The sequence below is a fragment of the Podarcis muralis genome, chromosome 11 (genome assembly GCF_964188315.1).
Source record: "Podarcis muralis chromosome 11, rPodMur119.hap1.1, whole genome shotgun sequence".
In the NCBI taxonomy this organism is placed as follows: Eukaryota; Metazoa; Chordata; class Lepidosauria; order Squamata; family Lacertidae; genus Podarcis; species Podarcis muralis.
Genome location: NC_135665.1, coordinates 42878667 through 42899677, shown reverse-complemented (window position 1 = coordinate 42899677; position 21011 = coordinate 42878667). Strand labels below are relative to the sequence as shown.

The 21011-nt window shown below is 44.6% G+C and overlaps 1 protein-coding gene across 9 annotated transcripts in view; it reads right to left on the bottom strand.

The window, feature by feature from the left end:
* The window catches only part of PDE4D (phosphodiesterase 4D), a 606101-nt gene that overhangs the window by 143415 nt on the left and 441675 nt on the right, over nt 1-21011 (bottom strand). Inside the window, exon 1 of one of the 9 annotated variants that reach the window (XM_077936358.1) lies at nt 10008-10590. The exons of the other annotated variants lie outside the window; for them this stretch is intronic. Coding sequence (XP_077792484.1) covers nt 10008-10072 — 65 coding nt within the window. The 5' untranslated portion in view covers nt 10073-10590. Of the gene's footprint in view, nt 1-10007; nt 10591-21011 lie in introns of those variants that run through there. 9 annotated transcript variants of the gene reach the window in all.

The following is a 21011-nucleotide window of genomic DNA, read 5'->3' as shown; positions in this document are numbered from 1 at the left end:
TGAATATAACAGGCATTTGATTTGCAGAATTACCCCGTTCTGGAATAATAGGGCAAACAGCTCCCCCCCCCCTTACACTGTTACTGTGATTGCAGCCCTTTTGACTTCTTAATGTTCATATTTAATTCAGAAGGTCATTGTCTGTAAAATACTGTTGCTCCTTCTCACAAATAATTCAGAACGCAGCAGACACACTAGTGTCAAGCTCAATAAATCTATGAACGCACAAGAGACTGGAGGAATGCAGTGGTACTGGAGTGCTTTGCAAGATTGAAGAGGCATCTTCCTATCTTTTTGCTCATTTATAACGTTCAAGCACAGCAGAGACTATACGAAATGCACCATCCAATAAAAGAAGACACTAAAAATTCAGCATTTCCCAATGTTAGGAGGAGGAAGAAGCCATTCCTTTGCAAAAGTCACGAGGCAGCCACCTCCAGTGGTGCATTATGAGAGCTTATTAAGAACAACCCATTGGAACATCCTTATTGCATAAGCTCCACTGAAATAAGCAGGAGATGCACAAGGGCATAAATGCGGTCTAGAAATCCTGCCACTAAACAAACAAACAATTTTCTTCCTCTACTACTTTACTGTAATTAACTGCTGTTTAAACAAATGAAATAAAAGAGAGGGGGGAGGAACTTTTAGTGTAGCAGAACCTATGCTTCAACCATCATTATACTGTTTCAGATGCTTTTTTTAAAATTCAGCATGTCTATCTCGACATATAATGTAGTTTGCTGGATTTGCTTTTAATTTTGTTGGTTTTATCAACAATTGTTTTATACTGTTTTATGTACACCACCTGGGAACTGCTTAAGTGGTTTATACTCCTCCCCCTAAATAAATAGAACCCCGGGAAACAGCTGTAAAACTGAGCAGTAGACAGATATAGAACAGGAAGGGGGAGCTGCCTTTTCCCACAGTGTTGCACCTTAAACACCATTGCAGGCTCCCTCTTCTTTTTGCACAGAACAAGGCAGCAGGAGCAAATAAAAATTAGTCACTCATCCTTCCCCTCCTATACTCTCTTCACCAGGTTCAGCCCAGATTGCTTTCCTTGGTAGCTTTACTGCAACAAACACAGGACAAAGCTACTTTCACAACAGCCTTCCCCCAAATTACCGGTAACTCATTAGAAATGTTATAGGCTGCGTTGCCTTTGTGCATGTAATGCACTTCCCCACCCACTAAACCTTGTAATAAAACAAACATTGGATGTTAAAGAATCAGATGTACGAGTAAGAATCAAGTCAAGAGAAGGTCTCACTTAGCAATCTAACAGCAGCAGCAGCAGCGGGAACTAAACATAGTCCCAATGAGCAGTCCCACATTTCACACACTGAAGTAATCAAAGTCTGGGATGTCATAGATAACTGTGACTAAGGTATTCTGCCTAGAGATAGTAGGATCTGGCAGACCAGCCTCACATGGTGTTAGATGCTATGTGCTGCCAAAGCTACTTGGCCTGTGTTGACACAGCTGAGTCAACCAGCTGATCCCCCAAGCTGAGGGTCTGATCTTTTAGGGCAGGAGTAGGGGCTGCATTCCGGCAATGGGTGTGTCTGGAGTCACTTGCAGCTGGGGACACCCCCTTCTCTCTATCCCTTTCTCTCCTTCTACAACCTCTTTCTCTAAGCCCATCCAAACTGGTGTTTTGTGGCAGGTGTATTCTGCAGTATGTTCTTGACACAGCAGTAGTGCATTAGGGGTGGGATTATTCTGCTTTCTTAAGATCTGCAATGATCCCCCAATGTTGCCACGTTACTGCTGCCTGGAGGGGCCACAGCACAACAAAAGCAGGACAATGAAGTGTTATGACCGCCCCCCCTCCATTTTTTATGCAGTTGCAAATAGCACTGAAAACAGAAATACAAATCATGAGTGCACATTTAAAAGGGCATTCTGTCTGTCTGTCTGTCTGTCTGTCTGTCTGTCTCTCTCTCTCTCTCTCTCCCCATGTGTGTGCGCACATTTCTGCACTCCTTGCAAGACAAGTATGTTTTAGGGGGAGCACCACCCCCTCCAGAACAGACTGCCCGCTACCTCCTATGTCAGACAAACCACCCACCAGCAGTGCCTCTGCATTGTCTAAACTGAGCTAAAACCAGCCAGCACTGGTTGCTTAATCCTGTGTAACTTCCAGAAGTTTTGTTCTGCTATGCTTTGGGCTGTTTTACTGTAGATTGTTTTAACTGTCAGCCGCCATGAGAGCATGTGTACTTAAAGATAGGATATAATTTTTCAAACGAATAAATAAACCTCTCTGCCATTCACATGATGGCGGATACAAAAACTTCACTCAGCTTGTCACATAAAGTGTATACAGAGTTGACTGTTTATAGCTAGGGCACAGCAGTGTGGTCTTTGGAAAACTTACAGAAATGACATAGAAAAAGGTTGAAATCCACTTGTTTTAGAGTTTCCCTCTCCTGCCCAGGCCCACCTCCATGCATGAGCCTGATTCCCCTTGGGTCTTGGCCATGCAGCTCCTCTTGGATGCCACAGCCTGTTTCCCCGTCCTCTCTCAAGTGTCCAAAAAGTCTTATTGAGCTCAATTCTAGGGGCAAATCTGCATGAACCTTGAATGGAAGAAAACAACGTTGGTCAAGAAGCTCATGCTCATGAAAGAAGTAGGATGGAATGTCTTGTCTTGAGGGCAAAAGTTCTTTTCTGTCTGGAGAGCGAGAACCAGAAATGCTGACAAGGCCTTGTGAAGAAGGTACAAGATTTGTTATTCCACGTGGCTAGCAGCCCTGGGCGACATTTCTGACTCTCCCTGTGCCCAATAAGTTTGGGATCACATCAACCCCTAAAACAATGGACAACTCTTTCTGCCGGTGTTTGTCCCATGAACTGCCATTTAACGTTACAGAACTAATTTTTAGTGGGGTAAGTGGGCAACAAAATGGGACAAACCAGGATGGAGAAAATTATAGGTGCAATGGGCATAAAAAAGAGAGACTGCACTCCATGCTAGAATTCACTTCTTTGCTTGTTTAACGTTTTGCTTAGCGCTAAATTTTTCTTATACTTTTGCTTGTTCTGCTTGCTTTTTTAAAAGAGAAGGAGTTTCCTGCTTTGAATCTGTCCTGTCAATTTTTGCTTACTCCCAAGCACAGTTCCTAATTCGTTATTCTATTTTTCTACCCTTTCCCCTTCATCTGGATTTTTCTGGATCCTACCCGCAGAATCCTGCATTTACCACTCAGCTCTTCCCCAGGCCCACAGAAACTGGTTCCTTTGAGTTACTGCTTGGATAGGTAACTATCATATTCTTTCTTTTGTCTTTTCTTAATATTTAAAAGTTACTATAGTGTTGTAACACAGCAAAGTTTTTAACTAAGTTAAACTGGTGGAATTTTTAGGGGGCAAATGAATAATTAAGAATGTTACATTTTTCATGTCATAAGTAATGTTTATAATCGCCAAGTTGCATCTCGCTCTTCTGAGTTAAGTTTAAAAGTTAAACTACATATTCGTATTCTGTTTTGTTCTCCATTTACTCATTACTTGCACATATTTATCCTTTCCCATCTCTCTCTCTCTCTCTCTCTCTCTCTCTCTCTCTCTCTCTCTCTCTGTTGATTTTTCTTCAATATTATCATCCTTAAATCTTAGTAAACTGAAATCATTGCCTGCCCTTCTGGGGATATGTTTAAAATAATTATTTCCATACAAATTGTGGCTTCTTGGGTTTTGTTTGGTCACCACACCCTCGCTCACTGGGGCAAACCAAAAACCTCAAGCAGCGACACGTGTAAGGAGATGGTGCAGGATTGCATCCTACACTTGCCTTGTGCACTCCCCCTGTGGGCAGCTGTCTGGATTGGACCTAAAGGGAGAGTGAACTGAGAATGGCAATAGCAGCAAGGAGGAGGTGGGCCTAACCAGCTCCCCAAAAAACCTTGGCCAAGAAGCCCTTCCCCTAAACCTGGAGCTGACATGGCTTCCCTCCTTAGAGGCTGAGAGAAGGCTGTGATGAGAGATCTGGCAACAATGATGAAGGAAAGGCAAGATAATCAAAAAGCATGCTAAATAACAGGGACAATACATTGAAGTCAGCAAAGCCTGGTGACATTCAGTGAAGGATGTTACAGGAGTTAGCCAGGCACATCTCAGAACCACAAACTAATGCAATTGCGTACTTGCATTCCAGGTGATTGGGGGAAAGAAAATGATTGACCCATTTAAAAAATAAAAGAAAGGCAACTCTGGGAAAGGCATACCAATCAGTCTATTCACTAAGGATATGAATGATACAAAGCTGGGAGGTGCTGCAAATTTCTCAGAGGTCGGCTAGAAGTTCAAAATGACCTCAATGGAGAAAATTGGCAGACACCAACAACATGACATTAAAGTGTAATAAATTGGGAAGAGCACACCACATTATTAAGCAAAGCACCAGATGTTTCAATGGCAGATAACTGGCTAGGCTATGAATCCATGAGGCAACGCTGTTCTAAGCTTCATCAATAGAAACATTATTTCCAAGACCCTAAAAGAAAGCGTTTCACCTAGGGCAATGTGTGTCACTTTGGAGAGAATCCAAATCAGCTCAAGACATCAGATGATTTGTGTCTTGGATGATTTGCACAGCCAAAATTAGAGTCCAGCGCTGTTTTTCACTTTGAAGTTGAAAATAAAATGATGCCTCCTCTGTTGAATTTTGTGCTAAAGTGGTTAGTGGGGTTAACGTGGCATGTGCTCCAAAGCAAGAGCTGCGCTTTCCAGCAGGTGAATTATTTTTCAGCATTTGTTGAAAAGTCAGTCAGTGAATTACACCTATGTTTGCTGGATAGAGGGTGATGGCTCCTCTGGGAGTGATGTAGCCACAGAGGTGTTGTGGGGAGATAAGAGGGTGAGAGATGTGACTCATAGTGGAGACTATGAACCTGGTTGGAAAGAGGAAAAGCTGGGAAAGAGAAATTGCCAAGGTCAATGTGTTCACACACAGCTGGAGTTAATCTGCTTATTGACTTCTTCTAGTTGAGCTGGTTCTAGTGGGCCCTCTTATAAAGGCCTAATATATGGCTTAGTTCACAAGCCTGTGAATATTTTCTGACTGATTTCAACTACAGTGGTACCTCGGTTTACAAACTTAATCTGTTCCGGAAGTCTGTTCTTAAACTGAAACCATTCTTAAACTGAGGTGCACTTTTTCTAATGAGGCCTCCCACCGCCGCAGATGGCCTTCCACCATTCGGATTCCATTCTTATACCGAGGTAAAGTTCACAAACTGAGACACTTCTTCTGGTTTTGCAGAGTTCGTAAACCGAATCGTTCTTAAACCGGACTGTTCTTAAACCGAGGTACCACTGCACAGTGGTACCTCGGGTTAAGTACTTAATTCATTCCAGAGGTCTGTACTTAACCTGAAACTGTTCTTAACCTGAAGCACCACTTTAGCTAATGGGGCCTCCTGCTGCTGCCACGCCACCGGAACAAGATTTCTGTTCTCATCCTGAAGCAAAGTTCATAACCTGAAGCACTATTTCTGGGTTAGCGGAGTCTGTAACCTGAAGCATATGTAACCTGAAGCATATGTAACCCAAGGTACCACTGTATATCCAAAATATATCCAATATTCACCATCGCAATTATGGAATGTGAAATGGATAATGTGGCTCTCCAGGTATTGAACATGTGCTAGCATTTAGGAAGCTGTTAAATTTACAATGTGCTTTTCAGACTTTGCTGTGATTTATCCTGAGCACCATAGTGATGTGGGTTACTATTATGCTCCTTCCTCTTCTTTAAGGATGGAGGGGGGGGGGAGAGATAATGCCTTGCCCACTACCATACAAGGGACCTTACAGAGATAGGACAAGATTTGACATGGATCCAAGGCTAGCACTGTCCACTGTATCACATTGACTCCACTAGTTAAAAGTGTTACTAAGAGATATCTATAGTTCCATTCCCCCTTCTTTCCATGGCAACTACACACCAAAATGTTTCCAGGGGCAATGGCTAATGCACAATGCTGCTAATAAAAGACTTCATATAACATCATAAACTGACTCCCAAAGGAAGCCAGAAAACAGCTGCAGATTGACACTATGCAATAACAACAGAAAACATTATTCCTCCTCTAGCAGAAGCCATATTATATACCGTAATTATAAACACAACCTTGACCAAGATGTATCATAGGTAACTCATTTTTTCTCTGAATCAGACTTCTTACAACAAAAATCCCCACCCATTTAGAATGCAATCGAGCTAATTTTTAAGCTCTACCGATTTTAGTGGGTGACTTAAGCATGCACTTTAATGTCTCTTCTGCTGAAATCAGTTGTACTTTAACTCGATCTTACACATCCTTCATAGTAACCAGAAGTACACCAGGGCAAATGAAAATGTTTAAAATGCAGAGGTAGCCATGTTGGTTCATAAGAAAAAGAAAAGAAAAACCATTCAAACTGCACAGTTGGGCAATACCTTTATTAGGGCAACCCAAAATGTCGTAGAATTTTGGAAAGCTTTTGAGTTCTCGAGAAATCTTCCTAAGACAAGAATTTACACAAAACTGGGTGAAGGGACATGGAAAATTAAAAATACATATTTGTGTCTGTGCTCTTCCCTTCTCCAGAGTATCCTTATCAAGTCCATCAAGTTTGGTATTGTCTATTCTGTACGCCGGCTCCCTTGGCCAATAAAGCGAGATGAGCGCCGCAACCCCAGAGTCGGTCACGACTGGACCTAATGGTCAGGGGTCCCTTTACCTTTACCTTTATTCTAACCATAAGCAGCTCTCTAGAGCAGCGGTCAGTAACTTTTTCAGCAGGGGGCTGGTCCACTGTCCCATAGACCTTGTGGGGGGCCGGACTATATTTTTTGGGGGAAATGAAGGAATTCCTATGCCCCACAAATAACCCAGAGATGCATTTTAAATAAAAGCACACATTTTACTCATGCAAAAACACACTGATTTCCGGACCATCTGCGGGCCGGATTTAGAAGGCAATTGGGCCAGATCCTGCCCCCGGGCCTTAGTTTGCCTACCCATGCTCTAGAGATTCAGAAGGCATTCCTAGCCCTACCTGTAGATGCCAGGGAAGGGCCTTTGGACCTTTCTCATGCAAAGCACGAACTGTACCACAGGTACACATCCCTTGCCCTACCAGAGGACTTCTGCATTTGCACCTCTTTTTATGAATGAGGATCTTTCAGATCATGTGCAAATGCTGGTCTGAAAACTGTATCAAGCTGCCATGTTAGGGAGAAAGTTCTGCCTCAATGTCTTCTGGACTTTCTAGTTTTGAATACAGGGAAAAGTTTATTTCACAGGTGAGAGTATTCAAGCATCATGGCCACAGTCTCGGTGGCATGGTCCAAAAACACAGGGCTGTTGATCATGCATTTTACACCTCGGTGCACATTAACCCAGCATTCACAATTGGCATTCTGGGTCCCCCAATTCACAACTCAAGACAAACAGCCTGGATAATTGCAATGTTCTGCAAAGAATAAGGCCACAGAGACAGGCAAATGGATGCCATGGTATCCTAAGAGACTAGAAGATCAAAGCTGTGGAAGGAGAGAGGAAGGAAGGAAGGAAGGAAGCCATGCTGAAATTTTTACATTGGTTACACTAATCAGGGGAAGATACGCTTGTGAGTCAATGGAAATAGCAATAAGGAACTTATTCTGATAAACAATTCACTGAAATACTATATTAGGAAAAGAAATTTGTCTACATTCCCACTTAACAAAATATTCATTTTTCCCGAATTGCACTGTGTTCTCTGTGGTGCTATTGGGTCAGTGCATCTGGCTGTTAACCAGAAGGTTGGTGGTTCGAGCCCACCCAGGCGTGGCTGTCAAGGGGTTGGACTAGATAGCCCTTGGGGTCCCTTCCAACTCTACAATCCTACGATTACAGGGGCAGGATTATACTAGAGGGAAACTGGGAACTCTTTGCTGCAGGTGGCAACATTTTTTCCTCACTTCCATCTACCACTTGGTACTAGATGAAATACTTTGGACGGACGTGCCACACTTAAAGCTTTTCTGCAAAATAGCTGCAGGCTTATCAGTTACAGTTAAACTGAGCAAATAAGTAAAACAAAAGATCTGTGGAATATTATCTGGCTGCTGGAAAACAATAAATAAATGGCTATAGAAAGAAAATGAACATTAAAAAAGGAGAGAAGAACTGTGGTGTAGTGGCTTTTTAAAAAATAAAACCTGACAGAAACTTCACAGTTACAGAGTGCCGGTCCGCCCAGCAAAAAGTATCTGTGACGTTAGCTAAGATTTTGCCTGAATAAGGTCTGGCTGCAATGTTTGGTCTCTGTTTCTCAAAGCACTGCCTTTTGTGCTTTTACGCTGGAAAGCTGGCAACAGTTTCCATGAAATTACCAACTATGCAATACAGTATTATGTGGCTGACGTAGCTTGAGAAAATTCAACACTTCTTCACAACGTCATGGAAGAAGAATGAAGTTTGATTAATGGTTTACCATAATCTCATACTGTTACTGGTTTTATTAAAATTACTATGGACCTACTAATACTACTACTATTATTTTTATAAAAAAACCAAACCACTGTCGTATATCTCATTATAACTTGCAATGATGTTGCTGGGGCTATTGTGATGACATCAAATAGCTGATGGCCCCCCCAGGTGAAACATGTGAAGACTCTGCTAAGAAGGCTAAGCCAACAATCAGGAATATCCATAATGAATGTCCAACGACTGCAGTAAAAACCTACATTTTGCAAGAAGTGTCATGTCAAAATTGGAGCTAGAGGTAGAATAAATCACATCTCTTAGTGCTTCTCTATGTGCACAGAGATGACATAAACAAAAATGATAGAATGTCAGGACATCTAGAAATAAACATCTAGGATGTGCCCAGAGGGCATAGGTATCAGTGAAGCTGCCCTTTCCTGGCCAGACTTCTTGAACAGCCTTATAATTTATAGATCCATCATACAGAAGAGGCTACAACTTTGGCAACTGCTTAGGAAATGGAGAGCACGATCCTCTGCAGGTTTTACTCAGAGGAAAACACTACTTTTGATCACTGGGACTCGTTCTCAAATAAAGCTAGGATAGCAATGTTTAAGAAAAAGAATACTGACTAAAAAAAAATGCATAGCATTTTCAAGTGCATCTGGTGCATTATCTAGTTATAATCCTTACAACAACCTTTTCAGGCAATTTCAGTATTATTATCCTCCACATGCAGGAAGTGGGCAGAACGAGTCTAGGAGATAGTGACTTCCTTAAGGCTACCAAGGAAGTCTATGGCATAGGTGAGATTCAAATGAGGGGCAGACTTCCTGACCCATTGCTCAGTCTCAGGTTGCAATCCTATGCATGCATACCTTGGAGTAACCCCCCATTGAAGACAATAGGACTTACATCTGAGCAAACAGGCACAGGGCAATTGTGTTAGCCATTCTGCTACACCAGCTCTAAAAATAATATTTTAAAATGCACTGGTCGTCGTCCTAGTTCATGCCTCTTTGTGGGGCGGGGGGGGGGGAGAGTTGTTAAGAGAGAAGAGAAACATGCTGGCATTTTCCCCTTTATTTATTTTTCTAAGGGAAAGTACACAAGATAAAATCTCTCATCACAAGATCTTAGTCTGTGTTTTCCCATACTTCCTATGATCTGTCATCACTTGACTTATTAAATGCAAGAAAAATAAGGGGAAAGTTGTCACCAGAAAAGCAAAACAGAAACCCAACAAGCAATAGAAGCTACTACCTTGAGTCTCCCTTCAGAAGGCCAACTCAGAAAAGTTGTCCATAATAAGGCAGCAGAAGTTCTCCCTCTGTTCAAGAAAGCTAAATTGCCATACACCCCCCCCCATGCTAAATAGGTAGAACAGAAACAAAGGTGATCTCTGGTTTGGACATACCCTTGCACCCCAATCTGTGGAATCAGCATGTACACAATTTATTAGCACAAAACGATATAACAGAGCATTTGTAGACAGGCAGGCAGTGTCAGCAAAGGAGGGGGTAAAAACAGCCACATTACCAAGTTGCGTCTGCAGTTCTTAATGAGCTGGTAGATCGGGATCTTGGCTTCATAATAATACTCATCTTGCAAGTAAAATCCCAGGTGCTCCTAGCAGTGAAACTTCAGTTGTCCTCACACCGCTCCTCCTGCCCCACGTATTCCCTCTGCAGAGCAGGCATGCTTCAAGAACAGGAGCTTTCTCAAAAGCATTACTCCTTGCAACAAAAATCCGGCCTCTTTGAGAGGAGTCCTAAACTACTGGAGCTCTTCTCGGCTTTATTCCTCCCTGCCTTTGTGCCAGCACTGTTTGGAAGTGACAGTGCTTTTCTCTTCTGCCTTGCATTGCTGGGGGAGGAGGAACCGTATTTTGAATCTATTCTCCATCTAGGTCACATGGGAAGCAAGGCAGCTGAAAGAGCCTCTTGATCGCTTTTCTCTCGCAATCCTATAATAACAGGTTTAAAGGTCAGCCACATGCTAAAACTGTTGATGGGTGGCAGAAGGAAAATATGAAGATGAGCCACTGGAGCACCAGTAAGTAGCCAGGGAAGCTTCGCTTGCAGAGGTGCCAGGGTAAATGGAAGAGCACAGAGCATTATGACCCCTTCCTTTTCAATGCAAGGACTGCCTGAGAACATAATTCTTCACTCTCTTTCCTCCTGATATCTTGCAGCCTCCCTCCCTCCCCCCCTCCCTCTCTCCCTCCCCACTGCTTTCAGAAAGGGAAACCAGCTGCTTAATCACACAAAAAGCTTGAGGGCTGAGTGACATCTGGTTGAGAAAACACCTTGAGATGCTAAACAGGAAGTTAAACTAAAAGGAATACATGCACAATGGTTGGGGACTGATAAGTCTCAATCTCTCTCTCCCTTTCTCTTTCTCACTCTCACACTTATCATACAGTGTATGTGTAGGTCTTATACTATGCACAGCACAATCCTAATCATGCTATTTGGAAGCGAATTCCAGAGTTCAATGTGACTTAAAGGTAAAGGGACCCCTGACCGTTAGGTCCAGTCGCGGGCGACTCTGGGATTGCGGCGCTCATCTCGCTTTACTGGCCGAGGGAGCCGTTGTACAGCTTCTAGGTCATGTGGCCAGCATGACTAAGCCGCTTCTGGCAAACCAGAGCAGTGCACGGAAACGCCGTTTACCTTCCCGCCGGAGCGGTACCTATTTATCTACTTGCACTTTGATGTGCTTTTGAACTGCTAGGTTGGCAGGAGCTGGGACAGAGCAACGGGAGCTCACCCTGTCACAGGGATTCGAACCGCCACCCTAGGCTCTCTGGTTTAGACCACAGCGCCACCCGCAACCCTTCAGTGTGACTTACTCCCAAGTAAAAGCTCATATAGGATTGCTGCCAAGGTCCTGTTTCATAAAGGAGAGAGAGCTGTACGTGAGCTGCTCCATTCAAGATGCCCAGAGGCTCTCCCTTGCAAGCAGCTAACATGCCCAGCCAACCATTAATCATAAACCCCCCTGCCTAAAAGCAGTTCCATCTGAAATTCTCTTAAGTGTCGGCATGTGCAGTTTTGTGAAAGAGATAAGATATGCATTTTCGGGGTTACGTTCTTGCTATGTACATACTGATTCGAGGATGCGTGCAGGGAGAGATTTTTAAATGCCATGTTGTGAATATGCTTTGGAATTTGCTTTCAAAATGTAGACAACGATGTCATCAGCAAGTGATTACATGCAGAGGAACTGTTCCTCCATGCAGGAGCAGCTGATTACGTATTACAAAGGGTTGGGTAACCTCCTGGCAGTTTTGGGAACGAAACTCAACTGACGTGTCATGATCTTCTTGCGTCCTTACTTTTTAAAGAACATGCTAAAAACAAAACATGTGGACAATGAGATTTCCATCTGTCTCTGGAGAGGTGCCCATTAATCTCTGCTAGCATCAGCTGAGGGTTATTGATTGCTATTTTAAGAGCTCCAAAAACATGCACCACGGTCAGTACATGCTATTCATTGACAGGAATGATCCTGTCTGCCCTCTAGGCTTATGCCAATCATCTGTATGCAAATTGTTCCATAACAGCAGAAAGAATTTTAATGAGGCATCATGCTCCGCATTCTCTTCATTTGTCTCCCAAGCTTTTATTTTCTATAATACGTTTAGTGGCCGATGCTTAGGAGTTTCAAAGGGGAGCCTCGTTTCTTAGTCAAAGAGCCTCCAAGAGAGGAGGACCAACAATAGCCTATTAAACACAGGGATAGTCAAGGGGCCTTGGAAACACCTGAACCTGTGCAATAGGAGATGTGTAAGCATTCTCCCAAAGGATTTGCTGTTGTTGTTTAATTAAAGTTTTAAAAATGCTGGGAGATAGCTATTTAATCCACAAGCAAGGTAATGAAGGCCTAGGGCAAATGAAGCCCTCCAGGCAGCTCAGTCTTGCTCCCAGGACTCTCCCTAGGCTACACCCTTGCCTTGGCCACACCTCCTCCACAGGACACACCCCTCACTGATCCTGATCCATGTGCTTCTCAAGTGCGTTGGTATGTGATAGTTTGCCTTGCTTGTTTGGATGGGGAATGGGAGGTTAATTCACAGACAACAGTGGCTACTAGCCAGAATGGTTCCCCAGTTCAAAAACTGGGGAAGAACAGTGGGAGAGGGTTATTGGCCCCATGTCTCTTTTGTGAGCATTCCAAAAAGCCTCCAGTTGACTTCTATAGACACAGGATGCTCAGTGACAGGAACAAGCCAGCAGTAAATCACACTGAGCATGTTGGAGTTAACTCTTTATTAGAAAAGAAAAAAGGATCTGCACAGGAGTGTCAGGCCTGATGAGCACAGCGACTCATCTCTGGCAGGTTTTGCCCCCATGAAGCAGTTGCTAAGAGTGAAGATCCCTACCTCCCCACAGCTGCTTAATTCCCTCCCTCACCAGGGTTTTCCCCAAGCAATCACACTCTGCGCCTGCATGAAGCTAACTTTTTCTCTACCCTCTTTATGCCTCACCTGGTTCTGTGAGACCAGGGAAGAGAGGAGCTCATCACAGCAGGAAGGGGAAACACCCATGACTCTTCACCAGCCAGACTCATCTTCACCAGCCAGACTCATCTCTGACTCAAATCTCTCTCCCCCCCCCCACTAAGCCTTGATACCTCTTCAGCTTGCTACTCCTACTCCTCCCAGTCTTCTCCCTCTGACCACTCATCATCCCACCACCAGTCCTCTGGCTCTGAGCCTTCTTCCTGTAGGAAAGTGTTTTTCAACCAGTGTTTGGGGCACCCTGGGGTGCGTTGAATGATGATCAGGGGTGCCGCGGGCAATGTCCCTCTTTTCTTCCTCCCTCATCTGATGCCCACTTGCATCTCTGCACCCAAAGGCTTGTACAGCTGTTTGTTGCAGCAGCCCTGGCCACAAGTGCCCCAGGCAAATGCTTTCTCTGGGGCTGGCCAGGGGTGCTTCCCAGGCCCCTGTGGGGCAGTGTGAAGAGGGGCCGGGGGGCCTTTGGGGCTGGGGGGGGGGGCTCAGAGACCAGGGGTGGCAGAAGCAGTTGCTCAGAGGACTCCCAAGAAGAGAGGAGATGAGTCTGAGGGAACACTCCACAATGGAGAGGACTCAAAAAGGCTGAAAACCTCTGCTTTAGGGGTTCGCCAGCTGATTCCTCCTACCATTCCTCTGCAGCCAACCAATCCACACTCAGCTAAACAGGCCTTTCGGTCTGATCCAGTGGGATCATATTTTATGCTGCATATGGTCACCTGACGATTTCACAGCAGAAGCGAGGTTTCAACCAGAGACTTGGTAGTTCATAGCATGGGAAGCAAGTCCAACTGAATAGAGCAATGGATCCAGTGCCACGTCTGCAGCCCCACTGCTTGAACTGGTCGGGATGGAAGGGGTGGGGGAGAGAGGGGTTCCCCTTCTTAATTCCAGAGCCTTATGCCAGCTACCACAGGCTTAAACACAACCAGCGGTAGCCTGTCAACAACTTGTGCTGTTGGTGGGACAGCAGGGGCCTCCACTGCAATGGAACCCCACCCCTCCTGCCATATCCTGGTCCCTTCCAGCATTGTTCTGTTAGGCCACATCCAAACCATACATTTAAAGAGCTAGGATACCACTTTAGAAAGTCACAGCTTCCCCCAAATAATTCTGGGAGTTGTAGTCAGTGTGCTGAGAGTTGTTAGGAGTTGTTCCCTCCCAGAGCTACAATTCCCAGTCTGGTTTAACAACCATTTTCTCTTCACAGGTAACACTAGGAAATTGAGAACCTTAACCAAACAACAACCACAGCTCTCAGAATTCTTTGGGGGAAGCTGTGGCTGTTTAAAGTGGTATATAGCACTTAAGGTAAAGGTAAAGGACCCCTGGACGGTTAAGCCCAGTCAAAGGCAACTATGGGGTTGCGGCGCTCATCTCGCTTTCAGGCCGAGGGAGCTGGCGTTTGTCCACAGACAGCTTTCTGGGTCATGTGGCCAGCATGACTAAACTGCTTCTGGTACAACAGAACAATGTGACGGAAACCAGAGCGCACGGAAACACCGTTTACCTTCCTGCTGCAGCAGTACCTATTTGTCTACTTGCACTGGCATGCTTTCAAACTGCTAGGTTGGCAGGAGCTGGGACAGAGCAATGGGAACTCACTCCATTGTGGGGATTTGAACCGCCAACCTTCCAATGGGCAAGCCCAAGAGGCTCAGTGCCACCTGAAAGGTAGCCCAAGTCTTTTAGTCACTAAGTTGCCCCAGCTCAAGGTTTGCACATTGCAACAAGCAAGTGGAACAGATCCTTCCAAATGAGAAGATCAGGGATTGGAATATGCCAGTGAGAAGCCTGGCTGCAGCTGTGTGTGGCCCCAAATATCTAAACACTGAAGTTTTCCCTAGAAGGGAGAATTTGGCATGAGGGAGGGTGCGAGCAACAAAGCCTCTCGAGCTCTAAAGTACAGTTTTGGAACACATGCAGCATGCCTGTACTGAAAAATGCATTTAAACAATTTGTCTGAAAGGTTTATAAACCCAACATATTAATTACAGATAATTAGCAGAGGTTTCTCTCTGCCCCACTACCCCTCTCACTCTGTTATTTACACTGATGCCAACCTTGACCTTTCGCAGCATAACAACACTTTTTCAAGGTCTTCCCCCCTCCCTTGTACTCCTAGCTTTGCAGTATTTTTCACTGTAGCTTGCGAAAACCTATCTTTAAACATTTCTGGAGCTTACGACAGTTCTTTGGACACCTACTTGCAAAATCTGGTTTGTTTCATAAAAGTTTCCAAAATCCAGTGTGTTTAAAATAAACACAGAATAGTATGCATTAAAAATAGAATTTGTAGAAGAAGAAGAAAACAGATACACTTTTTTGCTGTGGGTCTTTTTGTTTTTTTGACACAGCGTGATAATCGCCGGAATAAGCCCAAAGGTCTCATCACTATTTCCAACAAGCAATTTCCCATCCCCTGTTGAGTTACTTAGCTTCTCTTCCAGGGTTGTGGGACATATTAGTAGCCATTTGCTCCTTATGGTAACCTAGTCTGCATGGTCTCTGCTCAGCAGCTACTTTTTAAAAACAACAACTCACAATGGTATTGCCAGGGCAGGACTTTGGGGGCAGAAGTCAATAGTCCCACTCAGCGAAAGAAGCAGGAGGCCTGTCTTGCCACATTTTGAAGCAAGCAAAGTAATAAGCATCACAATCTAAAGTCTGTGGCACCATTACATCAAGAGTCTAAAATTACCTGACGCAAAGAGGTCAGGAAAAAGTAAGTGCTTAATGTTCAGATAATTTGTGAATTTTTCGCAGCCACCACAACTCCCTTTGCATAAATCACTGTTTAGGGAGTTTATGAGTTCTGGAGTACAGACATGAGCTGATGGGGAGAACTGCAAAGATTTATCAAGCAAATGTATACAAGTTTACACAAAAAACAGTCTCGCTAAGTTAAATGTGGCTCACTCTCAATTAATTCTGTATTATAGGACTGAGTAAATAATAATAATGATAAATTATATGCCACCCATTTCATTGGGTTGTCCCAGCCAGTCTGGGTGACTTCCAACAACTTAAAACATCAAACACAGTAAAATATCAAACATAAAAAACTTCCCTATACAGATGCCTTCTAAAGGTTAGATAGTTTATTTCCTTGACATCTGATGAGAGGGCGTTTCACATGGAGGGCGTGACTACTGAGAAGGCCCTTTGCCTGGTTCTCTGAAACCTCACTTCTCACATGGAGGGAACCACACTTACTTGGGAGTAAGTCCCAATAAACACCACAAGTCTTCAAAGTGGCTTGTACAGGACTATACTATTAGTCGATTATTTGGTTAGATTAACCCATTAAAATGCTCTGATGGATCAAAAAGGTGTTCTGATTCATCAGGCAGCAGGTTTTTTAAAAAACCAAAATTAACATATTTAATTAAACCACGGTGACTGGCACAATCTTAGATGAAGATTCCCCTGCCTTTCACACAGTGGAGGGAATTCCTTTCCTAAGATGGTGCCTGCCAAGGAAACATGCACATCTCATCCAAAAATGTTTGGCAGGACGTTCCACTAAATGTAAAGTGCTATTTGATTCTTTTCATAACTAGTGATGGCAGGGGATTCCACAAACGTGGAATCATTTGTGTGCTTCACCTACCACTGAGCTCAGCCTCTCCCATCATTAGCATCTGCACCATCCTTTGCCAACCTGGTACCCTCCAGATATTATTTGACTACAACTCTCATTGGCCGCAGCCAGAATGCCATTGGCGAATACCAGGTTGGTGCCTTCTCAGCCCCCAAACAAACATACGGGCAAAGTCCTACCTATATTAGAAGGGGAACAGAAAGAGTAATGCTGGAATCCCCTGAAACTGCTGGACTCACAGTGGTAGCAATTGCTATGGTCTGGGGTGTCCTCAGATCAGGGCTTGGTAGTGGATAGTTGTTGATCATTCAAGACTTCAGAAGAGGCCACCACCAACCGCACTATCACCAAAAAGTTGGCTGCATCCAACCAGCTCCAGTTTTTCTTGCCTGGGTAACTGGTGTCAACCACTTTAACATCTTCAAAATGCCTCTGGAGCTCCCAGCTTAGTGTTTCCCCAGAGCAATGTTACATTGGAGGCCCAGAGGCATTGTGTGGGGGTTAAAGTGCCAAGGACCAATTGTTGGCTAGCCCCCTTTTTTTGCTGCTGCTGTACTCACCTGCCACAAAGGGAAGATGCTGCTCTCAAGGAGTTCAGATTAGGAGTGTGGGGATGTGTCAAGGCCCAGCCCAACTTGGTGCTGACTCTGCCTCAGATGTTGTTACTTAACAGCTAATAGACGGCACACACAAAAATCTAAGGAACCATCTTGGCTGGGCTAGAACTAAGGTGCTCCCTTTAACCTAGAAGTGGGTGAAGTCTCAATATGTCCAAACCTACATAGGGAGTAGGGAGAGTCCCTTTCAGAAAGCCAGCAGGACTGGCTCAGGTGATCAGAAATAACTTCCTGGACTTATGCCACCTTGGACTCCTGGTATAAAACTGCATATCTGAATGATCCCCCATGCCTAGCCTGCAGATGAATAATAATAAAAAGCAGACATTTTCTCTTTCTTTCTTTCTTTCTTTCTTTCTTTCTTTCTTTCTTTCTTTCTTTCTTTCTTTCTTTCTTTCTTTTTGAATCAGCAGCAGTCGCTTTTGACCTTGCTGATCAGGGGGCACAACAAACAGCAAAGCCAGCTCACCTTTTCCTATTATTATTCTATCAACCGTGAAAGGCTGTTTTTCAAATGGCCTTCTCTAATTAGAAAAGTAATTTGAGAAAAGATGTTGTGTGCGGTTTGTGGCAGTATTTTGCTTTTTGTTTTAAGTAAGGAATAAGGATCACTTCTAAATTCTAAAAGTTCCCAGGCACAGAACACATAGATATGAATGTAGCACCCACGGGGAAGAGAGCCTGTCATTTCATTCCCACGAAAATGAATGAAAATCACACGCATTTCATTCCTATTTTACACAGGAAAAGTTTCTACTGGACCTTGCCCTTCTTTAATTTGGGTGGAATGCTCAATGTACACATTCCTGTTTGTATCATGCCTTTCAGTCTCAAAAGGCACCCAAATACAAAAAGCAAAGGAAATGAAAATACAGAATAAAACAACTACAAATTCATAAACTCTAATGAAGACATCAACAAGATTGATTACGACAGTTAAGTGTAGATTGCTTTTAACCAATCCTGCATACACTTGCCCAAGAGTAATATTGCTCACCAATAAGCAAATTAATTCACAGTGTGGAATGCTCCTGTTCAAGATTCCAGCCAGCCAAAACATCTTCCAAGACATTCCCTTTCATTCTGCCATTCTCTGGTCATTTGCCCCTGAAAGGCTGATTCCCATGATTGATGCTGGGGGACTTTTCTTTGTCTCAACATCTCTATGAAACCAGTGCAAGAGGTTGTACACGAATGAATGAACAAGCAAACAATATCACCATGATTCCTCAGAGGGTAATGATGCAGATCAATGCAATAAGAGGGAGAGTACTATTGCACTCAGGTTCTGCTTAAGGGTTTTCCAAAGGCATCTGGTTGGCAAATCTGAGAACAAAATGCTGGGCTAGATGCACTTATGGCCTAATCCAGCAGGTCTCTTACATCCCTAATAAAGATTCCTAATAAACACTAAGAAGAGGAAGGGCAATACAAAGTATAAATACAGTGGTACCTCGGGTTAAGTACTTAATTCGTTCTGGAGGTCTGTTCTTAACCTGAAGCACCACTTTAGCTAATGGGGCCTCCTGCTGCTGCTGTGCCGCCGGAGCCCGAATACTGTTCTTATCCTGAAGCAAAGTTCTTAACTTGAAGCACTATTTCTGGGTTAGCGGAGTCTGTAACCTGAAGCGTATGTAACCTGAAGCGTATGTAACGAGGTACCACTGTAGTTGAAACTAGTTTTCTTAGCCCAATGTATCTTAGAGATATTGCTTTATTTCATCACATTTTATATGTTACTTTCCTACTGACTGAAATTAGCTGTTGAGCTATTTTCACTGAATAGTTCAACAGGCCTGGAGTGTGTGTGTGTGTTGGGTTTTAGGGACCTTTAGCATCTAACTCATGGGTCGGCAAACTAAGGCCGGCCCGTAGGCCGGATCAGGCCCAACTGCCCTCTGGATCCGGCCCATGGAAAGTCCTAGAATTGCCGCTTGGATCGACGTTATCGTTCGGGCTGCAACATTTCCCCCCCCCCAATTTTTTGGGGGGCGCCATTTTCCTCCCTCCTTCCCTCCTTCACACACATATCACAGTGGCACCTCCTCCCTGTTCCCTCCCTCCTCCTGGCTTCGCCCTGCCCTGTGAAGGAAGGAAGCTGGGCTTTGACTGGTGCCAGCCAATCCGAAGCCTCACCGCCCACATGCTGAGGCACAGCCCTGACTCACCATCCACCCACCGGCCTCTCCGTCCATGGACATTGTAATGCCCGTGCCGCAAGGCTTTGGCTGGAGCTTGGCACATCTACTGGCCCCATGCCTGGTGCCCGGGAAAGCTGGCCCGGAAAGGAGAGGCGCTGCCACTGCCGCCGGCTCTCAACCACAGGCAGAGTAGTGGAGGAGTTAGGAAAGCAGCAGGAGGGGAGGGGCTGGAGGAGAGAGAAGCCCCCCTCCGCCGTGTGTGTGTGTGTGTGTGTGTGTGCGGAGTCTGGCCTGCCACAAGATCTGAGGGGCGGTGAGTCGGCCCCCTCCTAAAAAAGTTTGCTGACCCCTGATCTAACTGTACCTTTCCTGGTGAAAGGCTTGAAACTTTCAGAAGAATATAGACTAAGACAGAGACTTTACGTGGGGAAAACTGTACGCAAACATCTGTGACGACATCCCTTTGCTGTTACTATAGGAACCCATTTTAATGGGTAACATCTTCCCTTTTAAAGGATGCAACTAGGAGACATAGCTAAACATGTTTGAATTCCAGACTCAAGGCCCTTGAAAAATCAATGCAGAAGACTGTTGCTATGCCGGTGTCTTGCTTATCAGCTGCAAATAATGGGTAACCTTCCACGATTGCCTTATACCGGGGAACACAAGAAGCATCAAGAATTCAATCAGAATGCCGTGATCTATTCTTTCCGCCCCCCTCCCAAGGCTAAGTCACACTGCTCAAAAGGCACAAAGGGTTTAAGGGCAAAAGATGGGATCCAGCAAACGTTAGTCACAAACAAATCCCCCTGAAGTCATTGAGACTTAAAATCTTACATATGTCTCCTCAGAAGTGAGTCCCACATAGATAACTGGGGGCTAAGGAAGGCAGCCATAACCACTTCAATCTCATTGCAATAGGCCTTGAATATGACCTTTCCCCAGAATAGGCTCTAGGGCAGGGGTTGGCAAGGTTTACCTCACCTGTGCCAGTTCACTCCAGCGGAGATCCCTCTGTGGGCCGGATCGTGTGTGCACATGAGCACGCACAGCAGTGATTTCAGGCGTCTGCACAGACGTGATTTCTGGTGTCTACATCTGCGCAGATGTGATTTTTGGCACCACAGAAGTGAGTCTCCATGCTGCACTGCGCTGGTTTAGCACCGCATGCAGGGACTCGCCGAGGGACTCGGTTGGGGGGCGGCTCGTGGGCTGGTTAAACGACCCCCGTGGGCCGCTTGTGGCCCATGGGCCTTAGGTTGCCTAACCCTGCTCTAGGGGACCAATTGCCAATTTCTTGCTAAAACTACACGAAGCAATATTTCATTTCATCAAAACTACAGTGGTACCTCGGGTTAAGTACTTAATTCATTCCGGAGGTCTGTTCTTAACCTGAAACTGTTCTTAACCTGAAGCACCACTTTAGCTAATGGGGCCTCCTGCTGCCGCTGCACTGCCACTGCACGATTTCTGTTCTCATCCTGACGCAAAGTTCTTAATCTGAGGTACTATTTCCGGGTTAGCGGAGTCTGTAACCTGAAGCGTATGTAACCTGAAGCTTATGTAACCCGAGGTACCACTGTATGTTGTTGTTGTTGTCATTTGAGCCCCAGGATGAAATTACCCAGCCAGGGATCATGGAGGGAGAGGAAGATAACA